The sequence below is a fragment of the Cyanistes caeruleus genome, chromosome 3, assembly GCF_971803275.1.
Source record: "Cyanistes caeruleus chromosome 3, bCyaCae1.hap1.1, whole genome shotgun sequence".
In the NCBI taxonomy this organism is placed as follows: domain Eukaryota; kingdom Metazoa; phylum Chordata; class Aves; order Passeriformes; family Paridae; genus Cyanistes; species Cyanistes caeruleus.
In genome coordinates, this window is record NC_141703.1 from 5,433,362 (window position 1) to 5,454,094 (window position 20,733).

The 20,733-nt window shown below is 49.7% G+C and overlaps 1 protein-coding gene across 1 annotated transcript; it reads left to right on the forward strand.

The window, feature by feature from the left end:
• Positions 1–627: 627 nt before the first annotated feature.
• On the forward strand, positions 628–5,599 carry CRYAA (crystallin alpha A). Its single transcript, XM_086879610.1, has 3 exons — positions 628–2,362; positions 3,306–3,428; positions 4,475–5,599. Exons 1-3 carry the CDS (start codon positions 1,820–1,822, stop codon positions 4,682–4,684), a joined length of 876 nt encoding a protein of 291 aa, XP_086735736.1. The 5' UTR covers positions 628–1,819; the 3' UTR covers positions 4,685–5,599.
• Positions 5,600–20,733: the final 15,134 nt, after the last annotated feature.

The following is a 20,733-nucleotide window of genomic DNA, read 5'->3' on the forward strand; positions in this document are numbered from 1 at the left end:
TGTGCTCCTGCCATAACCCCTGGCTTGGGAAACACAAAGAGGATGTTCCCAACACACTTCAGGGATGGCATTCACCCCTCACCTGGGGCCCAAATGGCCTGTCACCATTTGTCATCATGTCTGCCCAAATTTCTCTCACTTTCTGTGTGAACAGCATTCCCACAGTTCCTCTACCAGTCAAATAAATAACTTGCTTTGTGTGTTCCAGTGAGTGCTTTGGGGTTTGAACTTGTTCCTGTGTCTCTCCTCTCACTTTTCCTCTTATCCTGCCCATCAGGTGATGCATTCTGCATCAGGTCATTGCTGCCAGTTGGCTAAATGCAGGTTAGGAGGTCTCTGGAACTGGCTGGCTGAGGAGAGATTGGTTTTTTTTTCCTCTGCCAGGACAAATCTCACAGAGTTCTTGAAGAAAAATCTTGGTAGTGCTTTATGACTCATTTGCTTTCCCTTAATTTCTCAAACAAAATGACAGATTTGGTACAATGGGAATAAATGAGGGGTTGGGTCTCTCTCTTGTGTTTTTTCCTCTCCATTCCCTTGAGGAGGGATTGATTTCTTTTCGACACCCGATTTTAGAAAATCCTTCATGCCTGAGAGCCAAGGCCAGATGATGGGGCCTTTTCTTGCTGGAGCTACGTAAAAAGCTTTTGTCTGTCTTCTTTGCAGTCTTTACTGTGGTTTTGAGTATTTTTCTGCTCAAGTTTTTGCTTTTCATGAAGGAAAGCCTCTGTAACAGCGTCTTCTGGTTCCTACAATTCCTCCAAGTCCGAGGATTTTCCAAGACCACACGGTGCCTGGATGCCAGGCCATTTATTTATATTCAGCTGAATATCACTCAGTGATAGAAAAGCCTCAGTGCTTTTCTCAGTTTAGCTCCTCTGGCCTGGAATGATCTGGTTTCTCCCCAAGAAGAGGGCAGGTTCTCAGCCACCCTTGGTTTCTTTAGTCCCTGACAATGTGAGAAGATGATTCAGCCCCTCATATCTGAAGTGCACGACTTCCAACACGGGTGCCTCTGCTGCTCAGAGGCTCCTGGAACACAGTCCCTGCATCTCTGGGTGTGATGGGAATAGGGATTCAGCTGTGGCCACAGCCTGTGAGCCTTGCTGTGGGGCTGGGCAGCCTGGCTGCCCTTTCACTGCCCAGCCACCTCAGCTCTCTGGCAGAGCCTGCGGCTCCGGCGGCGGGCACGGTGCCCATTGCCCGGCAGCCCAGGGTGCCAGATGACCCCTTAAAGGAGGCTTTAAGTGAAACAGAACTGAAAAACAGCTATAAGCAGAAATGCATGTTAAGCAGGATCTGTGCTGTGACACCATGAGATAAATGGATCTCCCACATCACTCCTAAATCAAAACAAGGACACTCTCAAGAGCAGCTTTGGGACTGATGTTACGGTCAGAGACCAAGTTTATTTTTCTTTCTTTCTTTTGCCAAAGTATTTTTTGTTAAAAGTTTTTGTTTTGTCAGACAAAAAACGATGCTCTGCATCATTTGTTAGTCCAGCTTCCCTGATAGTCCTGCCATGATCCCTGTGCCAGGGGCATCAGGCCCCTCTTGAGTGTCAGGGGGACTTTGTAGCATGTTACAAAAAACTCCCCTTCTTCAACCTGAATCAGACCCTTTTTCCTTGCTTGGAAGAAAGCTGTTTCATTTATTTGGAAGAAATGTTGAGTTTCTGCTTCAAGGAGGGGAAGAAAAGAAGCAAATTAATGAAACCCAAGGTCAGGTTACGAAGACCCACGGAGCAGATCTCTTTCACAAGCCTCTTTGAGATGCCCACCAGGGTGTTCTGTTCAGCCTGCTCGATTCCGCAAGGGGCATGCCAGCACCCCTGGGCACCCCATGCCTCGCAGCCTGCTGCCTGGCATCATCCCTCCAGGACATCTGGCACCGATTCCAACCAGACTGTCATTTCCAGGTCAGTCTCCGCATTTCTGCTGACCGCGTTGCCTCCATCATGAGATCATGTCTTTCCAGAGGAATCCTGCTAATGCCTTCATTCTGCGAGGCCGGTATATATAGGGGGAGCTTCCCTGGGGCTGCACTGTGCAGTCCAGCCAAGGCATCGCCGTCTCCCCAGCAGCGGCACTGCCCCTTCTGCTCTCCCCTTGCAGCCACAGGTCTCAGCAGCAGCAGCAGCAGCAGCAGCAGCAGCAGCAGCAGCAGCAGCAGCATGGACATTACCATCCAGCACCCCTGGTTCAAGCGTGCTCTGGGACCCCTCATTCCAAGCCGTTTGTTTGACCAGTTTTTTGGAGAGGGTCTCCTTGAGTATGATCTCCTGCCTTTGTTCTCGTCCACTATCAGCCCCTACTACAGGCAGTCCCTCTTCCGCAGCGTGCTGGAGTCGGGCATTTCAGAGGTAAGGGCCCTTTGATTTCCTCTCCTTTTCCTTCCTCTCCCTCTTTATGCCTCCAGCTGCTCCTCTCCACCCACATCTCACACTGGTGTAGCCCCACAAGAGGGGATGAGGAAGACTCCGGTCCCACTGCCAGGCACAGCCCACCCACCCCTTCTCGGGCACAAAAGGAAACCCTTGCCCTCACTGGGAACAAAGCTTCCCTTTGAGAAACAGGAACCTTTTTGGCTCCTTTTGAGGGTTATTTCCAACACAAGAAGGCTGGTTTTGCTGCTCTGTGCCCGCCACCTGTGTAGTGAAGAAGAGCAAGGTTGGTCCCAGAGTAAGTGCCTGTGAGGGCAGCTCGACATGGGAGAGCACCCTGGCAAGTGGGAGCTTTCTCCACCTTCTCCTCCACCTTGGGAGCTTGGTGGTTTTAGCAGTCCTTCACTAAAGGACCCTGGAGCAATTTTCTGAAGGGAACTGTAGGGGAATGTGTAGCTGTGGGGGCCGTGATCTGAAATTCAGGTGCTTTCTGTAGCCCTCTCTTATCGTTTTCCTCCCAAAGCTACAACCACAACAAAACTATAAACCACTGAAAGCATAAAACACGTGCTACCAGCGAGTCTTACACTGGTTTCCATCCCCTCTCTGTGCCTGGTCTGTCTGGCAGGTCACTGAGTGCTAAAAGGTCCCTGGCACAAGAGTAGCAGCAAGGAGAAACAACTGTCCCCAAAGCAGTAGCCAAGGTGCAGACACCTCCCACAGCCTCCCGGTGACCCTGACACCTCCCACGGCCTCTCAATGTCCCTGGGTCCCCAAAATGGCAAGAAGGCCCCTGCTGAGGCCCATAGCCACAGAAGGACAAAGTGCCAGACCACCCCTTTTTTGGCCTCTAAATCTGTGGTGATGGCGCTGCCTCCACACCCGGAGCTCGGGCCTCACTGTGTGACAATGCTCGTTTCAGGTGAGGTCTGATCGGGACAAGTTCACAATCATGCTGGATGTAAAACACTTCTCTCCCGAAGACTTGAGTGTGAAGATTATTGATGACTTTGTGGAAATCCATGGCAAGCACAGTGAAAGGCAGGTAAGTGGAAGTGACGGTGATGATGGAGCAACTGGGGAGTCCAGCTCCGTTCTCCTTCTTCCCAATGGTTCTCAGCTGAAGGAAAAAAAAGAGAATTTATCAGAAGAAGGAGTTAATTATGAATTGTCATTATTGGCATGGCCTGTTCCCATAGAGCCCCCACCTGATATCTGACAATAACAAGCTAATCCACCCCTCTTTTGTTTATTTTCAATCATCATCTTCCATAACCGTCAGATGACGATGTCCATTGTTCACTAATAACACTGGGCCAGACACGGAACATCATCTGGCGCTGCTGAAGCATGGCTGAGTTTTCATAAGCCAGAATCCTTAGTGAAAACAGAGTTTTCATATGCCAAACTGGGAGAGAAAAGCAAGAGCAAACAAAACAAAGGAAAACCAACCAAGTGCCTCAGGCTTGGAAACTTTTAACACGGATGTCATGGAAATATCTGTGGGGGTCGAAAAGTGAATTATACCAGCAGGGTTTTAATTCTTCTCATACACATTTTTGGCCAGACAAAGCTCTAGCCTGGAAACAGTATGTATTTTTTAATATAGTTATTATTCTCATGGCCAACTTTAGAAAAATAATTGCATTTCTCATCCTTTTGGCCGGAAAAAGAAGGGGGCCAGGATTGTGTACTTTGGCTGACACAGCATTGCAGCCTAGTAAATAAATATATGGGTGCACACGTCTGCCTTGCTTTTACCTTCCCAGGCCTCCAGACTTTGTCTCAAATCATCCTTTGAAATCAGAGGTCCAAATCAGATCCCATCCTGGGATCAAACCTATGGCCAAAATCACTCCCTGCTGCTCTGCTCAGCTCTTGCAGCATCAGAGGTGTCGGGCGGACACCTACCCCTACAAACCTGTAGAACTAAACCCAGCAGAGGCGTGCCCGGCAGTCCTGGCAGAGCAGTATCAGGATCCGCCAGGGATTGTGGATCTCCTGCTCCGAGGGAGCCGGACAAAGGGAGGCACGGCGCGGTGCCGGCGGGTTTCTGACACGCCTTCCCCCCCTTTCCCCACTGCCTCTCAGGACGACCATGGCTACATCTCCCGCGAGTTCCACCGCCGGTACCGCCTGCCCGCCAACGTGGACCAGGCTGCCATCACCTGCTCCCTGTCCAACGATGGCATGCTGACCTTCTCGGGCCCCAAGGTCCCCTCCAACATGGACGCCAGCCACAGCGAGAGGCCCATCCCCGTGTCCCGCGAGGAGAAGCCCACCTCCGCTCCCTCCTCCTAAGCCCGCCGGCCACCGCGCTGTGCAGGCTGCCACCACCTGCAGGTCTCACTCCCAGAGCCTTTGCGTAGATATCAGTGAATATCTAGAGGGGTTTCTTCTGTTGGTTCCTCCCCCACTTTGTTTCCTCTCTTGTTTTTTTTTGTTTTCTTTTATTTTTTTTTTTGTTTTCCCCCTTTCCCCTTGGATGGAACGAGGGGCTGGGTGAGTGGCTGGTGGACTTGGAAGCTTAAACCTTGTGGGGATGGCATGGATGGCAGTGCTGCCATGCTGCTGTACTTGCTGAAAGGGTCTTCGTCCGGTGCTGTAGCCCATATCTACCATCAGGTAGGAAGGAGTGCGCGAGTAACGCTGGCTCCTGGTGCACCAAGCCTTGAGGCGAGGCTTGGAGCAGGGGAAAAGCCCTGCAGAATTGCTGTACCCCACTCAGAGTTAAACTGGTTACTCTCAAACAGCAACAGAGCCAAGCCCCACACTCAAGACCCCGCGTCCGTGTGACGAACCTGCCGCGAGTTCCTTGCAACCGCAGGAGAAATAATGATAATGATAATAATTAATAATTAATACTATCTCACCTTTGGGGGGTTGCAACGTGTATTTTCTTCCTTTTCAGCAAAGTGTTTAAGTGTCTCTGTTCACACCTCTGCCCTGTCATTTCCCTTCGGGACAACTGACAGGAGGACAAGCACGTCTTTCCACTGTCTTTGTAGGCCCTCGTGGGGGGAGAGAGGGGGGCTCACCGCTGTGCAGAGGCTTCTCTGACCCCCAGCCAGCTCTCCCCAGCCTGTGTGTGACACACAGTTTCCCTTGCTCTCTCCCTGTAACCCTAGGCTAGCTCCACCTCTCCCGCTGGTATCTGGCGCTCAACCTGAGAACGTGGTCAGTGGCGGTCAATAAAGTGATATAGGAAACACGCAACCAGCGTTGGGGGTTTCATTTGTTCCTTTGTGAGGCTTTTGAAGGTCAGTGTGGTGCCCAGCACCACCGGGAGGTTGTGTTTTCCACCTCTGCAAAACGTCTGCAAGTACGTTTTGTGAGGATGACTCGCCCTTTCTTTCATGTTCCTGCTGTCCCTCGTGCAAGCAAAACCCAAAGGATCAGAGAAAGAACAAAATTCAGCAGCCTGACCACCACACCATTCCTTCAGATCATTGGGTCAGCACAAGCAGCAGTTCAGACCTCACATCCATGGAACCACGTGACAGATTTAATCTGAAATTAATGATTAAAGTTGTTTGATGTCAGGGTGGGTGGGGTGAAGGTCCGAGCTCTCCCTGCAGTTGCCACGCATGAAATCCACAGCTCCGGTGTCTGTGTACACCTGAATACCCAAGACTAAAGGTTTCAGCACTCATGCTCTACTCAACTTTCCACACAGATGGATTTCCAAGGTGTTCAGCAAAGGCCCCCACATCCCCATCATTTGCCACAAAGGTATAATCATCTCAAACAGCTTTTGCTCTGCCAAAAAGCTGAGCCCACCAACCTCCTCCTCTTCGATGCTGATTAGCTGTGAGAAACAGAGGAAATAAATGCAGTTGTTTGTTTGTTGTAGGTTTTGGGGTTTTTTTTAATTCTCAAGGCGTGGGCTTAAATATTAATATGAGCCATAAACACAGAAGCTCTGAGACTATTTAAATTTAAAAGCCACTTGTTTCTGCCATATCTCAGCTAAAACTCAGGGAGGGCTGGGAGTTCAGGAATAGAGGCATCACCTCTTATCCAGAGAAAGTGAGTGTGCCCAGGGCTCATCCCAGTCCCCCACCTGCATCCCCTGAGGGGTCATTGCTGGGACCAGCATCACAGTACCTGTGGCAGAGGCTGGGAGTGGGACAAGGCTGCAGGAGGGGGAAAGTGCTGCACATGCAGGGGAAAGGGGGCAAAGGAGGGAGATTACTGTCTGGTAATTAGAAAGCAATAAATCCCCTCAGCGTCTGACAGTCTTTAAAACCAATTTTTTACTGAGATTAATTACTGGGAAATCTCAGAGCTTTCTTTCACAAATTGTGCAGCCCATTGTGTTTTCATCTCTGGGGGAAAGGTGTGAATGAGTGCACTTTGGGAAAGGGCAATTTCATTCCCTTCATACAGGGAGCTGTAGTTGCAGGCATGGAAAGGGCATTTGAACTGAAGCTGCCTCATTTCTTTGCCTGGTGCTAACAAGTCCCCAGCCTCTGCTGCTTTCCCTTCAGCTGCATCTTCTTGCCAGAGCATCCCTGCTATGTGCTGACATCTCTCTCCTTCCTTACAGGAACCCAGTAAAGCCAGGAGGAAAAAAACCCATCAAATTCCAGACATTTGACCCCCACTCAAACCTCTCAGAGGTGTAAAAACAGGGAAACATATTTTGTGCGTGATCTGTGTGCAGAAGATGTTACCTGCAGGTGCCTGAGCAGCCTGTGTGTCTGTCAGGGCCATGAAATGTCATTTGAGCCATTTGTGGGCTCCTTTTTGTGCCTGGCTGGCAGAAAGAGAGAGTTTTGTCAGGAAATCAGGGCAGGTTTGAGGCAAGCAAAGAGCCACGCAGAGGGGGCAGCAGCTCAGGACCCATGCTGCCCCTCACTTTTGGGGACACCAGACCATGACTGTCTCCCTGCTCTGAGAAGGGATGATTTTAAAGCCTTTTGCAATCCATCAGCTAATTAAAACCATAAGCAGCTCTGAAAGCCTCTGTGCAAGGACATTGGTGTTTTGTGTGGGCCAGGGAATGTCACTGAAGGCTCCCCAGCTTGTCCCCAAACCCAGAGCCCCTCTGACCCCAAAAGATTCATCCACTTGCAGAACAGCCTGAGCACTGCCACTAATGTCTGTGTGTCACTCAAAATATTTCACTTCTGTCAGCCAGAAGTCTTCCCAGTCACATCTGTACAGGATACTCCTCTTCCTGCTCTTCTCTGCAAAAATTCTTCTTTGCCTTTCCTGAGATTGTCATTTAAAGAAATTGTTATTCATAACCTATGGTGGTTTCAGGAAGGAGCTCTTCACCACAATTTTCTTTGCAAATTCATCTGTTAATAAGGTGTTAATAACACTCTTTAAGGATTAACAAAATTTCTTGGAGGTTTTCTGGTTGTGAATTAGTCGGTAGTTTTATGGTGGGGGGTAAGGCAGCAAAGGACCCTGCCCACAGGGAACTTTCCAAGTGTCTGGGCAGTTTGTGAAGCATGGACTTTTACCAGGGGCTTCTGCTCAGGGTGGCTAGTCATCCTTTTTGCAGTGTGTTTTTTAATTATCTACCCTCCATTTCCACCCAGACTGATCATCTTGCTTCCCTACAGCAAAGCAGAAATGACTTTAGCTTCTCCTCCAGAGGAATTATGAGAGGGATCTCAGGAGGATGCAGCAGATGGTGGTCCAGGGACATGCAGCCTTCTCCAAGTAATTCCCCTCCTTCCCTTGGGCCCCAGTGACTCAGAGAGGGTGGCAGTGGGGGACATGGGGGACAGCAGCAGCTTCTGGTGTGCACCTGCCCCCTGCCCTCCTTGGCACTGCCCTGCTTGGGCAGGGCACCTCTGCCAGGATCCTGCTTCCTCCAAGAAAAATCCAGGAGCAAGAACTGGCAGGATCCAACCTGCAGCCACAAGCCAGGAAGCTGTCCCTGAGCATTTGGGTCACCTTTCTTGGCAGGGGGATAAGGAGGCTTCTTCTCATCCTGCTCTGGAGAAGGCACCCAGAAGCCCTCTCTGCAAGGAAGCGAGCAGTTAAGGGATGCTGAATCCTTCCCACACTGATCCTTTAGTTTTGGAATGTTGTCCCCTGTCTCCTGGCAGAAGGACAGCCCTGGAAACAGGGAGGGATGGCCTGGCAAAGCCGTGTCCCCACGGGGTGGCAGCCTTTCCTGTGCTCTGGCACTCCGAAGGGCTCCCTTCTCACCAGGTTTCATCATCTCCCCAGCGAGATGGGACCCAGGGCACAAGGCAAGGAGGCACATGGACGCAACCAGAGTTGCACAACTCTGGCATTCCTTGCTTTCTGATTGATTTACAAGTTAGCCAGTGCTGCATAAAAACTGGGAGTAGCCTGAAAGTTCACCAGCATTTTTCACCCAAAGCAAATTCTGCTTCGTGCAATCTCCGTAACCCCTCATCTCCTTGGCGTCATCATCAGGATTTGGGCTCTGCCATTCAGGTCTCTAAGAATTAAAACAGCAGTAGCTGCCTCTCTTGGCAAAAAAAAAAAAAAAGGGGCTCCAAACACATTTCAAGAAACCTCAGAATTCTCTCAAAAGAACACTGGGCACATCTCTGCAGTTTACTGCTGCAGTGCTGGGCACATTAGTCTGGGAGATGCAGCCAGAGGAGAATGACGTGGGCTCTGTCCCCCCTAACTTGGACTTTGTCCCTCAGGTGTGTCCTCTTGTCAGGAGTGCTTGGGAAGGCAGCAGCTCACACGGGGAGAGCAGGTGCCTGCCTCATTGCCCAGCTCCTGATGTGGCTGCGGGGCTTTTCCCAGGGGAAATGCAGTCAGGGTCCATCCAGGACCCACAGATCAGGGCTGGAGCCTGGTTACACGGCTGGGGCTTCACTTGCAATTAACTGGCCCTTTTAATGAAAAATGTGAGCTTGGGACAGGCACAGATGTTCGTGGCCCTTCTGAGAGAGCAGCACAAGTGGAATAAAAATGAAATCCCGGGCAGAGAGGCTGAGGCGAGATGATGGAGTGACGCAAGTCGACCAAAGCTCAGGAGACTTGTCTCTGCCTCCAAGTTCATCCTCCAGCTGACTTGCAGAGATCTACCACACGGCACGAGGGCCCTGAACTCCTCAGAGAGAGAAAATAGTCTGTCTGTGTGGGGAGGGTGAGACCCAGCTGCCCTGGGGTATAGGCAGAGGCTGATCCACAAGGCCCTGGAGCCTCCTTGAAGCACTCATTGCTTCCAGAGGGGGCTGTGATGCCTCTCTGGAGCTGTTTGGGATGGCTGAGGGTCACTCTGCAGAGGGGTCCAGAGGTGGGGAGGCCGTGCATGGGGTGGGTTTAGCACAGAGCTCTGGAGGGGCTCATGGACAGTGTGACATTGCCTGGCGTGGGCTGCTGTGTCCCAGAGCAAACAGCAGCTCAGCTGCCAGTCAGGAGAAAGGGAATTTCCAGGATTTGGTTGTGTTTCCCTGTTAAAATCTCACAGCTGGTCGATCATGTCATTACCCTCTGATCAGGGGGAAAGGAGCATTGCTTAATTCAGAGTCTGCTCTGCCTTCAGGCCCTCAGTGAAGGTCTGCACTTGTGCATTTTGGTGTACACAGAACCTGTAGTGCCCAACACAGCCCTTGCACACCAACAGTTTTATCTCCTAAATACTGCGCTCAGAGATGCTGCACCCTAGGATATTTACACACTCATCCAAGAATTCCTGCGTTGTTCCCAATTAGCAGCTCTGGTCTCGCATCTCGGTCCATGCAGGACCAGCTCCGGCTCCGGCTCCGCTCCCGGGAGGTGGCAGCAGCCCCTCGCCTTGGAGAGGTCACACTCCGTCCTTGCCGAGCATCTCCTGTCTGTTCCTCCGGACAGTGCCGGGCTTTCCTCTTTTCCTTTCTTTTTCATCCCCTCCCCGGTCCTCGACAACAATTATTCCAGTTTTCTTTTCTCTCTTTTCTTTGGCGAGGCGCTCAGAGGGAGCAGAGCAGCACCATTGTCTGCTCTGTCTCCGTTTTCCACCCACTCAGGCTGATGTCAGCCCCTCGCTGCAGGATTTAATGCATTGCTGTCTGCCTTCCACACTGCTTATTTCAACAACTTTTTGTTTCCCTTTTCTTTCCATCTGCTGGGGAAATCTCAGAGCCAAGGCCTGGCTCCCACCTCTGATGCCCTTTTCCTCCCCGCTGGAGGATGGGACGCGCAGGATCACCCTGCCACTGAGTCACCAAAGAACAAACAAGGGGGAGCCCTGGGGAATAGGCCCCCCAAAGTGTTTTGCAGGCCACTGAGGGTCAAAGAGGTCCCTTTTTTACCCCCCTTGTCCCTTGCATGAGCCCAGGACACCCAGCTGAGTCTTGCACAGAGCAACAATTGTCTCTGATGATGTTGATATTAAGATAATTTCAGAGCTGAGCTGTAAAGGCCTTTGAAAGTCTGCTTCATAGTTCTCAGTGCTGACTAAAAAAGGTCTGGGGTTTAATTTCCTGCTGGTTTTGTTGTTATTGTTGTTTGTTTTTACTTAAAGGGAACTATTTGGAATGTCTAGCCTTGTCTCCGCTGGTTTTGCTGGAAGGCTCCTTGGGCTTTTCGGAGGGTTTGCATGTTGAACTCTCTCACACTGTAAACAAAGCGTGTCAAATCCCTCCCAAGGATGCTGATTTTCCAAAGCATTCTTCAAGAGCCTGACCTTTCTTCTCCAATAATTTATGAACTACTTCTAAACCCTCCACAAAACAGTAATGCAAAAAGCCTGACTTATTTATGTGCTTCAGCAGGCCATGGGGGTAAGAAAAGCTATACATAGCTTTGTTTCAGTCTCTGGATATGTCATTATTTCCCCTGTGAGGATCTATGACCCTGTCCATGGGACTGAAACCAGGAAGCCCAGCAGGCTCATTCAGCCCCTGTAGCAATTTGGCTTCCCCTGAGGTGATTTCTGCTTCTCATTGATTTTCAACCTGTCAGCTCAAAGCCTCACCTGAATTTAATGCAAAACAAATACCCTGTCACATCAGCACAGGGAAAATGGAATACGATGAACTTAATTATCAGTGGCAGGGTGGTTCAGCAGAGTCTGGGAAAGGATTTTTTAGAGGAAAGCAATCGTTCACAATTTTTTGCTGGGCTGTAGTTTCTCTAGCAGCACACACCAGAGCTGACTTGCAAACCTGCCAGGCTGGCTTTTCTCTTCCAGGCACTACTAATGCCCTATCATTTTATCTCCCTATCATTTCAGCCTAATAAAAAAGGCAGCACAGAGTAAGATGGGATGCATAGAAGGCTCAAACAAGAATTGGTATCAATGGATGGGCTGGAGAAGTTGGCTATAACAATATTTCTATCTCCCTTGTCAAAAAGCAGTGCAGCCACACTCCACCTCTCCTGGGGGACTGGCAGATAACTCATACAAAGTCTCCAGCTAAAATATTACCTAAAGATCAACTCCTTTGTGCTTCACTAACACAAACTTTAAAAAAAATCCAAACCAAAACATAGAGTATATATATATATATATATATATATTTCTCCTTTGATAAGATGAAGTGCAGGAGCCACTGTAGCACCTGAAACACTTGTAAAGTCTTTCCAGTGGAGTGTAGCAGAATTCAGCTGTGGTCCTGGTGCAGCTGCACTGTGCTGCTCTCCCTCCCACCAACTGATGCTCAGAGTCAGCCACTGAGGGGGACTGAACTGGCATTTTGAGCTTCTCAATCACAATTGTGACTGGCAAATTGCAGGAGGTTGCCTCACTCCGTGACTTCCATGTTTGAAAGCAGCTGAAAATGCATTAATTAAACCAAGAGATGAAAAATACCACCCCCCCAAAAAAAAACCCCCCAAAATAAAAACAAACAAACAACCAAAAAAATAATTAAAATAAGACAGAAGAGTCTGGCAGAATTTTACCTGCGTGTTTTGGCATTAGAGCATAAATGGAAGGAAAAACTGATACCCACAGCACTTGTGATTTCATTTGCTCAGAGTTTCTACTGCCAGCCCTTGAAGGAGGGGTTTGCAGCAGGGGTAATGTGGTGACAGGAATCACTGAGGTGAGCAGTCACTGTGCCAAAAAAACCCTTTTCCCTGTGACCACCACAGCACTGGGGTCAGAGAGGGGTTTCTTGCACCACAGAATAAAGTCCCCAAATAAATCAGATGTGAGCTCATGTTTCTCAGGCCTCTGAGGTGAAATGCTCTCCTTACCTTGGAACAGAACCAGGCACAGAGGTCTCTGGCATATTTTGCTGCAGCTGCAATGTCTCAGGACACAGCCAGGTCAAAGGGTCATAGACAGAGGGAATATTTTTCATTATATCCACTAGCACAGCTGGAAAAATTAGAGGAGATTTTGAGCTCTGAAGCCAATCTACAAGTCAGTGAGGGCTTGAGAGATGAGCCTTGACTGTGGTTGTTATGGCAGGTTTGACATTCCCCCCTTCCACTGCTGTGGCTGGTCAGCAGGGGAGGACAGTGGCAGCAGCCACATTTCCCAGACTTTCTGCCAACATTTTCCTGCTCAGTGCCTGTGCTGCAGCCCTTCCCTGGGCTCACAGGTGCTGCCAGCACTCATGTGTCTGCCAGTGAATGGGAACAGAGTTAGGAGACCATGCAACAGCAGCAGCAATCTGGTTTAACCTCTTGTCTGGTAAGTTCCCTTCTCTGAGAAACCTTAAAGAAAGAGAAGATGGAAGTCTGGACATTGCAGAGGGGTAAAGAGGTGGGTAGGATACAGTTAAACTGTTATTACTTCTTGTTATGAGATAAACATGAAAATTTGGTATGATTCTTTATGTCAAAAAAGTGCACTGCAGACATACAGAGCACAGAAACCTGGCAGAAAACTCTCCTAGACCATGGAATTGCTTTAAGACTGGATGCTTTGGGTGCAAAAGCTGCTTGGGTGGCCCTGGGCAGACAGATTACATGAGCTCAGGTGGCTTCATGAGCCTTGCACAGGCAGGGTTGGGACAGGGAGGGGGAATTTTTGAGCCCCTTGATAGTGGGGACCAAAGTTTAAGCGTGGCAAGATTGAAGAAGACAGAGGAAGGGCAGAAGAGGAGGTACAGAGGAACATTTGCAAGAGCAAGGACAAGGGGCAGTGATTCAAACTAAAAGAGAGTAGGTTTAGATCAGATATTAAGAAGAAATTCTCTGTGAGGGTGGGCAGGCCCTGGCACAGGGTGCCCAGAGCAGCTGGGGCTGCCCCTGGATCCCTGGCAGTGCCCAAGGCCAGGCTGGACATTGGGAGCACCTGGGACACTGGGAGGTGTCCCTGCATGTGGGATGGGGTTGGAGTGAGATGTTCCTTAAGTTCCCTTCCAAACCATCCCAGGATTCTGTGATAAGCAACCAGAGGACACTGGCACTGACATCAGCTGGGAATACTCAAGGGGTGAGGGCAGTGTGCCTGGAGGAGGCTCCTGTGGTATTTTGGGCCTGGTGGGTGGGTGCCCTGTGGGTGTTCTTACTCTTGTTAGAACTCCTTGGCAGCATCTGCTCACAGAGGGTGGATAAAATGCACACATGTCCTGTTGTGGAGAAAAATCTGCTGGGGAAAGTCCCTGTAGCTAGAGAGCCAAAGAGTCCTTGGGAAAGCCCCGGACTATCCCCAGCATGAGGTGGTGGAGAAGAGGCCTCAGGGGAGGAGATGAGGGTGTGCCTCAGTGGAAACCCCCTACTCACCCCAAAGGGAGGGCCCAGGGCCTGGCTTTGGGCTGGGGGCCCAGGAACACTACCTGGGGCATCTCCAGGGCATTAGCTGGGCTCCTGCAGGGAGAACATGAAGAGAGGGAACACCACCACTTTTTTTGGTGGTTGGTTGGGTTTTGTTACAATTATGAGTTATGTGCTCCACAGCAAAGCACCAACTTTCCCCTCTCCAGGGAAACCCAGAGGATTTTTTTACTGGGTTCCCTTTGAATCCATCTCTCTTCTGGCCAGTGTCTTCCCCCTAAAGGCCACTGCCTTTTGGTCCATCCACCAGTCCCTGGCACTGCCCTGTATCCAAGCTGACTCCAGCTCTCACTCTGCGTCACCTCCCTTCTGCAGCCATCTCCCAGCTGCTCCTGCTGCTCCTGCTCACCTGTGGGATTAACTCCAGATGTTGCACCCCTGGGGCAGCTGCTCAGCCAGGTCAATTTGGCAGCAATGCTTTCCAAAAGAGTCTGTTCTGAGCTGGGAGGGCGGGCAGTGAGCAGACACATCTGGTGTGTGCGAAGGACGGCTCTGGTCTCTGTGCTGCACACGTGCAGGGGGAGTGCCAAAGAAGCAACAGAACCATAGACTCACAGAGTGGTTTGGGTTGAAAAGCACCCTAAAAATCATCTATGTCCAACCAGACTGCTGGCATTAATCAAACTGTTACTTTACCCTTGGTTGTATGGACACAGTGACACCACCATGGCCGGGAGCACTGTGGGCACCAGCAGGCACCGACAATTCAGCTGAGCCTTGCAAAATGCCACAATTCCACCCAGAGCTTCCCCTTTCCAGCTAAAATCACAGCTGAAAATAACCCTCCCTCCCAAAGGATGGCCCTGTTTGAGCCCCTGGTGTGCCCACGGTGCATGACAAGGGGGTTATTTATTGCCAGCATGCTGAGAATAGGATTTTACGAGGAGAGGGAGGGTGACAAAGCCTATTCCCAGCAAGCTGGGACATTTGGACACCTGTTACTGAGTTAACCAATGCACTGACATGCATCAGAGAGGTATGGAGTTATCAAGGTCTACTGCAACACTTCAGAGCCCACAAATTTTCCAGCTGCCACCAACACACTGGCAGGTGTCTGGGGCTTCCCTTGGACCCTGCCTGCACATTTATTTTGCTTGCAGTTGGATCTGGCTTGGCAACAGAACTCCCCCAGCAGTTATTCCCTTTGCTTTTTTAAGAATCAAAGCCCCAGGGAAGAACCAGAAGGCTGCACACCAGTGGAGCAGGTAATGTGGAGGCTGCCAAGCTGCTGACCTGCCCTACTGGTGCACCTGGGAATGTCAGTGGGGAAAGAACCTCCTGCTCCACCCCATCCAGTCCCCTCCTGTCATGAACAGCAACTTGGAAGCCTGTCCTGCCCAGCACAGTTTACAGAAGATTTTTTTCCCAAGCCTCAGTGCTCTCTAGAATGTAAAACACTTCCTGACCACTCTTGAACCAACTTAGATCAATAGGGTGAAAGATCAAAGGACCCAAACTCTGCTGCTCTAGAGGGGGGCTGCAGGTCAGCTCAAGGGCCTTGCCAGCATCCCAGCAGGAGAGGGATGCTTGGAGATGAAAATGCAGGGAGCAGAGGATTAATCCTGCTTTCAGCTCGCTCATGCTTTTAGGAAGTTTATAGGAAGTGTGGGGAAGCTCAAATTCTCATGCAATGAACAAGTCAGAAAGGATTTGGGATTAGGTTGTGAATGGCAAGCCCCACTATCCATGCATTTCCCACCACTATTAATTACTCTTCTCCAGGCTGCAAGGATTCAGCTCTCCAGACTTGGAGGCCTAGGGTAAACATCTCAGTCTGAGCTTGCGGTTCTTTCCTCCCTGGGCAGGAGTAGCTGCTCCATGGACACACTCCAGCTAAACCATTCTAAGCCATCTCCAGCAGGAAGGGAGGTATTGCCACCAGGATGGGCTCTGTCCTGGGGCCAGGGAGCTCAGGAGGAGATAATTAATCTACATCTGATGAGTGGATAAATCTTATCCAAAGCACCCACCTGGCACTCAGGAGGACCTGAGTTCAGAAGACCTGATGGATGACTTTGCTCCTCATCTGAGTGCCTTGAAACCTTCCTTGTGGGTTGAGTGAGTGCCAGGCTCTCCCTCTTGGTAGCATCCTGGAGCTCAGATGAGAGGTGTGCTCAAGCACAGACTCATGCACAGCCCTTGTGGTGGTAGAGGAAGTTGTGGCAGGAATGTGAAGATTGGTATGAAAGGAGAATAAATGGGAATATTGGCATGTAAAACTGCCAAAGGAGTAACTGGCAGGAGGGGGACAGGAGGGATGGCAGATGTTGGTGGCACCTGGACTGGCAGGTCTTTGAGAAGTACAACTAAGGACAGCTCCTCAGAACACCCAGATCAGGAGACAAAGGACTCAGGAGACAAAATCCTGATGACTCACGGGGAGGTGTGACAGGATGGAGAGACTCATCATTGCCTGATGAGTGAAAAACACAGTCTCTGAACCTGGACAGTGTCACTCAGGAGACTTGGTGAGGACTGGGCAGCCACTGCTCCTGGTCCCCAGTGCCAGCAGGAGGAATCACCACCAGATCTCATGGATACAAACCCCTCAGTGCTTAGGGTTATGACAGTATGAGGGAGTAACTTTCATTTTGTTTAAAAATAAATCTCTCTTATTCGCTTACCAGATCTGGTGTTGAACTTTATTGCATTTTTATTCACATTGCAGCATTGTTTCCTACAGCAGAGATACAAGTCTTGACTTGGAAATGGTCTTGGACACAGTCTTTAGTCCTGGAAGGGTTTTAAGGCATCCTGGTGGATTTGTACTGATAATGCCTCTGTGGTGTTAAGCTCCATCAGAGTCTAAGGTTACCCTGAGCTTTCCAAGTGAAAGGCATGGGCTCAGGTCTGCTTGAGACTTGGCCTTGACTTGTCTGACAGATCTGTGAATCCCTAAAACCCTTCAGCTTTGCTTCACTCGTTTTACAGGCTCCTGACAAAGCACAAACACTGCTGCATTGATCACAGACTGCTCTGAGCTGGAAGGGAGCCACAGGAATCCTCACAGCCCAGCTCCTGGCCCTGTATGGGGCAGCCCCAAGAATCCCAATGGGGCCTGAGAGCATTTTCCAAACACACAGCCAGGTATGCCAGAGCAACGTTGGCAAGGGTGGGTCTGGAACCCCTTGGGCCATTGTTCAGCCCCTTGGTCTGTGACTCCTGTCCCCATGGAGAGCCTGACCCTGGGCTTCCACTTTTTCCTTGAATCTGTTTTTCCTTGGAAGTTTAAAGCAGAGGTTCCCATAGGAAAAGTGCTTTCCCTCTTTGGTCTGAGGCTGGCTCAACATTTTCTGAGTGATGACCTGGATACAAAACTCCTGGGAAACCAAGGCAGAGCGAGGGGGCAATGTGGGTTAGATTGCCAGGGTCTTTGCACATTGAGATAGTCAATGGAATGTGTGTATTCCAAGGCTGGAATTTCTACTTCAGTGTGTGTTAAAATCCTGCCTTTTCAGCTGCATCCTTTATAATTACAGTTCTGCCATATTTCAGACATCCTTCTCCACACAGGGTTATATAGGACCTCCAAATTTCTCAGTATCCCCCAAGAATTTCTTAATTTTTTAACACACATACATTTTAGAAATGGAGAAAAGGATCAAACCTTGACCAGCTGAACCAGTGAGGCATTCAGCTAAGCACAGCCTTTTTGTGCAAATGCTAGGCACAGAGATGGTTTTGTAAAAATCTTACCAAACACGAATTGAAAACAGTGGAAGTCGTTTGCAGACTTCCATTCTTGACTTTTCACTTTTTGTGGTTTTGCTTCAGCTGGCAAATAAGCCCAATGGAAGCCCAAACCAGCCACTGTGATGAAAATTAACTCTACCCCAGCCAAAATCAGCACATCACCTCACCTGCCACATGGTGCAAGGATCTTTTGACACATCCCAGCCGTTCCTGGAGACAGGCTTAAAAGGAGATCAGTCTTGGTTCTTCAAAGCCTGAAAGCCAGAGGGATATTTGATCAGGGCTGTATTCTGCCAAGATCCAGAAGGAGGCAGGTGGATGCTTTGGCTCTCTTGCAGATGTGGGGGAACATTGTGGGTTTGTGCTTCCCACAGAGGCCAGGTTTTAATTCCCTCAAATGGCTTTGGCAGACAGTGGTCAAATGACTTGAAATGAGGGGCGTCCCAGAAATGAGGCAGGATGCCATCCCTGGGGGCAGCCTGAATGTGGCAAAGAACCAAGAGCTAAGTGGGGAAGAGAAATGTGGGTTAGACTGGTAGCTTTAGAGGAGACCAAGGCACAGCAAGGGCTTAGCTGTGTTTGTACACACAAGGGAAGGATCTATATCAGTGCTGAAACAGGAACGGCTGCTCTGACAAGACATTACCACATGGACTGTGGAGCAGTGAGCCTGCAGACTGTAACAGGCTTGGAAGGTTTATTCCAAGTCTTGCAGATGTGGGACTGTTGACACAAACCTAGAATTGGTACCTCTTTTGGAAAATTACCATTATGAGAAGACTCATTAGGGGTAATATTCTCATTTCCTTTCTGGCAGCAAGTCTGCCAGCTAAAATAGACAGTAGGGTGCTTTTCACTGATAGGGAAAGATAGATCCTTGCATTTAAATTTAAAAGGATAAAGTATTCTCTTTTTTTAAAGCAACACAAGTAATATATCTGCATGGTGGCTTTAGCATAGGCAGGAGTTTAGTTATTGAGTTTCCCCAGGGCAGCTTTAGGTCTTGGTAGGAATCTCCCAGTGGACAGGCTGAAGGTTCTGTTCCTGCTTTGAGCCGTGCTCTGCAGGTTTCAGGTACCAGCCCTGAGGTGCCTTACAAAGGACTGCAAAGGTTCAGTGACCCTGAGGTGAGACTCACACCAGTCTAGGCCGAGTGTAAGAAATCTCTCTGGCTCTTGGGAAGGTACCTTGGGCCAGGCTGAAGGTCTGACTGAGGCAGAGTGGAATGTGAGGCGTGTGCCAAGTGCCCATTGCCTGTGCTTTGTGCAGCTTTGGGTGCTGCAGCTCATCTGAAAATGAGGATGTTTCCTTCTCCATGGTGTAACCCAGCTTTGCCAATGGGATTTTGGAGAGACTTTAGAGGACTAAAGCTTCTCCCTTAGCCAGCAATCCCTTGTGCCTGGCTTGGGCCCAGGACAACTCTTCTCTTGTCCCAGTTAGAAAATCGCCTTGCCCTGAGGGCAGAGATGTTTCCATGGCTTTCCTCATGCTGCGGTGCCCTGACAGCACACATAATGAGATAACATTGTGTTCATATTAAAAAATGCCCCTAATTCCTGGTACTGCAAATCTGTGACAACTCACCAGCCAGCTCCTGCTCTTTGGGAAAGAAAAACAGTGCTGACCCTGGCTCGGGGGCACGAGCCCAGCTCCTGTCACCAGCCATCGGGAGCTGGGAGCAGATGCTGCTTCTTGAACTGCACATGCAGGGACAACCAGGGTGTTTCCATCCCTGGCCACCCAGGTTTGGCACTGAAAAGCTCTGCCAGAGCAATCCACAGGTGTTTTTGCCTGCTGAATGCTACCTCCCTCTTTAGAAGGGTGCAGTACATGGCCACGGGTCAGTGCTGAGCAAACCACGTTGCTGTCACTTTGTATTTGACACAGGTCATTTAATGCAGGTGTTTATGGGCACAAATATCACGTGGGAGAGCCTGGAGATTCCTCTGGCTCAGGGTCATGGGCAAGGTCAGCTCAGTGAAGGTCAGTGAGTTTAGGCAGACTAAAATCAGGGCTCGTCTTTTCTCTGAAGAAGGGCAGAAGTTAAAGCCAGACGATTTTTGGAGAAGCCAGGCAGCCTCTGCTCTGTTTTCTCTTGCTCCCACTCTGCTGGCTGACAGTGTCTGTCTGGGACAACTTGGAAAAAACTATTTCCCATTTAAAAGCACCTGTGCTCAGAAATATTCAGGTGGCTTTTTCCCCACCAAAATCAGGGCAAGAAAATGTGCATTTGGGGTTTCTGAGTGAAATGCTGGGCACCTCCACCTGCCCTAAGCATGTGTATGACTTCAAATGGAGCCTGGCAGCTCCCAGTATTGAGCCAAGGATGGGCCACGCTCTGCTGTGTGCCTGTGGAGTCTCAGGCAGGCTGGGTGCTGATGTGCTGCTGGAGTGGGGCCAGAATGCCAGGGCCCAGCACTCTGACATGGTTTCTGCCTGCCCTTTGCTGAGACAAAACTTTCCAGGTGACATTTGGGCAGATGGAGGTAAAATTCCTTAGGATTTGAAAAGAGAGAGAGAGAGAGATTCCTTTTAATTGTGTCCCTGCCCACAATCCTCTGACTTGTTTAGAGAAGGTATTTGAAACAAATGAAGGTTCCTGCTTTGCTTCAACTGTCTGACACATCCCATCCTCTCTCCTCCTCCCCAGAGAGCCCTGCACTGTGCTGGGCTGTGGCCTCCTTCCCAGTTTTGACTGGGGCCACAACTTGCTGGAAGCCTTTCTAAGGATTCCCATGAAGAATAAATCAAAACAACAAAATCAGACCAAAAATTAATTGTTTTTCCATCTGTTGAAAGTCAAAAAATCCCCAGCACCCTCTTTCATTAATCATAATCTGTTTTCTATCTGCTTTTGACCCTCACCTGCTTTATTTAACAATAAAATACAGGCAAGTGTTTTGATTATCTATTGTTGGGACACTATTAATTCAAGGAAATGTTTGCAGTGGAAGGAAATTTAAGTCAAGGAGGATTTAACCTTAGAACAGTCC